This window comes from Limulus polyphemus, unplaced genomic scaffold (genome assembly GCF_000517525.1).
Source record: "Limulus polyphemus unplaced genomic scaffold, Limulus_polyphemus-2.1.2 Scaffold2421, whole genome shotgun sequence".
In the NCBI taxonomy this organism is placed as follows: Eukaryota; Metazoa; Arthropoda; class Merostomata; order Xiphosura; family Limulidae; genus Limulus; species Limulus polyphemus.
Genome location: NW_013668031.1, coordinates 81,652 through 85,557, shown reverse-complemented (window position 1 = coordinate 85,557; position 3,906 = coordinate 81,652). Strand labels below are relative to the sequence as shown.

General features: G+C 30.3%; 1 protein-coding gene across 1 annotated transcript in view; it reads left to right on the top strand.

Moving 5' to 3' along the window:
* Window positions 1–3,906, top strand: part of LOC106466912 (cystathionine gamma-lyase-like) — a 23,112-nt gene that overhangs the window by 6,215 nt on the left and 12,991 nt on the right. Inside the window, exon 4 of the mRNA XM_013927221.2 lies at window positions 1,786–1,895. Coding sequence (XP_013782675.1) covers window positions 1,786–1,895 — 110 coding nt within the window. The remainder of the gene's footprint in view (window positions 1–1,785; window positions 1,896–3,906) is intronic.

The window sequence follows — 3,906 nt, the reverse complement described above, 5'->3', positions numbered from 1 at the left end:
AGTGGTGTGGTATCCCCCCCCCCCATGTATTCCTCTTTGAATGGGGATCACACTTCAGGGGTGTTCATCATTTCCTTCACATATTCAGTGTGGGATTCTAGCTATGCATGTGAGAAACAGTAATGTACCATTTTGAAATTTATTATTTTACTATACTGAAAATATATTTCCAATAATTACTTACCTCCTCTCACACTTCCCACCCTTCTTCCTTGCTGAAACTGGTGCTTCTTTTTCTGCCTAATCTTTAAGTGATAAATCGATAGAATCGACTAGAGGAATCACATGCATCAGGAGGGTGTGTCACACTCCTATTGATGGAGCATTGTCACATGATGATTTACATGCGAGATGCAGTTGAACCATGTTAATACATGGGAGTTCAAGGCTTGTGGCACATGAAAAATTTTTTGCAGCACTAAATGAAAATAGCTATACATGTGAGAGGAGGTAATTACCGATTGGAAATATATTTTCAGAAAAAGGAAAATAATAACTTTTAATAATGTATTCACTGGTAATAGTGAAAACTCACATGAGACTCATCAAAAACCACATGCTTCAAAACATCATCTTTATAATTTTTCAAAAATTCATAAGAATGTTCTTCAGTGTTTAGAGGAACAGAATGCATCATTAAAAAATGCAAGAAAAACTAATGAGTTGCACTTAAACAGAAAATATTCACACTAAATTTTCATGAACAAATAATTACCAGAAATATGTTACTCCAAAATGTTTATTTATGTATCTTAGAGTTTCAAGAACTTTCTTAAGAACATAAGACTGTTAAGAAAGCTACTATGGGCAGGCTTTAATCTGGGTTTTATTTGTTCTCACCAATTCCCAAGCAAATGACTTTCTACTTAGTTTGTTAAATGTTCTCTTCATCTCTACTTATTTCAAAAGTTGTCTTCATTCTCACTTTTATTGGTCCATTTGGGTTAACTTGGATCCACTCCGTGTAGTTGCAGGTGTGTGTTTGTGCGATTGTATTTTAACTTGTTCTTTCACTGGTGAGAATAATTGTGAAGTCCACTCTATGTAATGATAATGAATTTTTTTTTTCAATAATGATTCCTACAAGCTACATTTACTTTTATGCAAATTGTAGGCCTAAGTTCACAAACAATTTAAACTTTGAAACTACTGTAGATCTAATGCATTAATAATGTTTAACGAAAACTTAATTGATTGATAGCAAACCTAACTTAATTGTTAAGTCAATCTTCTCTCGATCAATAACTACTTGATCTTTCATACACTAAATACTTCACTAATTTCTTATTCACAATTACTCTTATTTATATAGAGTGTACCTTATCTGATATTAATCAAAGATCTTAATGTCTTTCACCGGATCTTTAGCTAACATTTTAAGTAAAATATTCAAAATATAGTTTACAGCAATATACAGTGTTGCTGCTAGTCTGAAAGTATGAAAAATCAGGATTGAGTTTAAATTTTTTATTATTCAATATTTTAAACAGTTTACGGCTGAACCTAATTTTCCTTGATTTGCTCAGACATTCTGCTATAGAAGGTTATAGTATTATACTGACTTCTGTGGTTTAACTGTAAAAAAGTGGTGTAAATTTTTTCTAGATGCTTTCTTTTTCCAGGAAGTCTCTTTACTCAGTTGCTCCCCCCACCCCCACCAGAATGAAAACCCAAATTTTATAAAAAGAATTAACAAGTGCTTTGTTTTAAGAGATTTTTTCTAATGTGTATATATTTACTAGAATAACACGTGCTTAATAATTTGTCTTTCAAACTGTATAACAGGAACAAACAGGTATTTCAGAACTTGTGCTAATAAAATGGGAGTGGAGATATCTTTTGTAGATGCCAGAGACCCTGTCAATGTAAAGGATGCTTTTAGAAATAATACTAAGGTATGCTTGAATGTTGTTTCCTTAAAAACAGTTATATTGCAAATGTAGAATATCGTATATTCCTAAGCCTTGTCTTTCAGTGATTGAGTTCTGAAAGCTTTTATGGTCATTTTTTTATTCTTTATAAAGAAAAGCATTTATTTTGAATATAACATATTTAAATATATATATTTTATATTAATCCAAATAAATCACTTTAGAAGTATATATATATATATATACTAAATATCGAGTTAGTTTATGCCAGTGTACTGTGTCTTATCTGTTTTTATCATTTATCAAATTTGCTTAAAATCCATTTTCTTTGTGCTCATGTTAACTGATTGTATTTTGCATTCCAGTATTATTGATAACATCATCTAATAGATATGAAGTCCACTCTACATGTTTTAAAAGTAGCAACATGTGATAATTGTTATTAATTTTGTAAACAATGCATACATAATTATACTACTATTAAAGTCAAGCAATAAACAATGTGTACCACATGTTCCTATCTTTAAAAGTGGAAGAGAAAGTCTATGAAAGAACTGGTAAGCTAAAAGAATATTCAAAGTGCAGTGGCACATGCCCCTTCTGCCCTCTGGTTTGATATATACATAATTGTTCTGTCTCCTGTGAAAATGAAACAAAATCAATAACTCTGTCACATTTTGTTTTATCTCAAATGCCCAAATCATCAATTTCAAGACACCTTAAAGCTCTGTCTACTATTGTTATTTTTGTACAATTTACTATAATAACCTTTAATCAGTACTTGATACAATTGTTTCTAATAGCTAGCCACTACATTACTACAGAAAAATGTGATTTTTGTAATAATTAACTGAAGTATATTGTGTTAACAAGAACTTGTTATAAAAGCGAATTATCATTGAATCTTCATCTTGAAAAGCCATTAGTGATAATGTTATCAGACGTCTCAAACCACTTGTCCCAAAACATTATGTTATGTTAAAACATGGGATCTATTCGTCCATCTCGGTTGACCCATCCTCTAAACTAAACTAAAACTACTAATAATAAATAAATAAAATAAAATCTTAAAACCAGCCCCTACTAATAATAAATAAACAAAACAAAATCTTAAAACCAGCTCCAACTAATAATAAATAAATAAATAAAACAAAATCTTAAAACCAGCTCCAACTAATAATAAATAAATAAATAAAACAAAATCTTAAAACCAGCTCCAACTAATAATAAATAAATAAACAAAACAAAATCTTAAAACCAGCTCCAACTAATAATAAATAAATAAATAAATAAAACAAAATCTTAAAACCAGCTCCAACTAATAATAAATAAATAAATAAAACAAAATCTTAAAGCAAGCCCTTACCATTAATTTACTTATCAAACTTTTCTTAAACTCGTATAAATTTACTGCTTCCACAACATCCGAAGGCAACCTATTCCAAAGGCTAACCACCCTGTTAGAAAAATGAAACTGTATTAACTGAAGATGATTTCTACCTTCCCAAAATTTATATTTGTGTTCCCTAGTCCTACTATTCTCACTGTTAAATATGAAAAAAGATGATGCATCAACACTATCAATTCCCTTTATAATCTTAAACATCTCAATCAGATCCCCTCCAACTCTTACTTTAAAAAAAAAAAAAACAAAAAAAACAATTTGAGAGATTTCAACCTCTCCTCGTATAACAACCCCTCCATCTCGGGCACCATTCTAATAACTCTTCTCTGAACCATTTCCAACAATTCAATGTCTTTCCTATGGTAAGGAGTTCAAGACTGAACACAATATTCCAAATTTGGCCTAACCAGTGACCTGTACAATGAAATTATAACCTCTTTAGACTTGTATTCAATATTTCTGTAGATACAACTTAAAATCCTATTTGCCCTACCACTACCAACGGCACACTGCTTGGATGGCTTTAGAGACTGACTGACTATTAAATTAAGATCCCTTTCTTTCATAACACTGTTAAGATTATTCCCATCCAAATTATACTTATAATTTAAATTATGATAACCCACATGC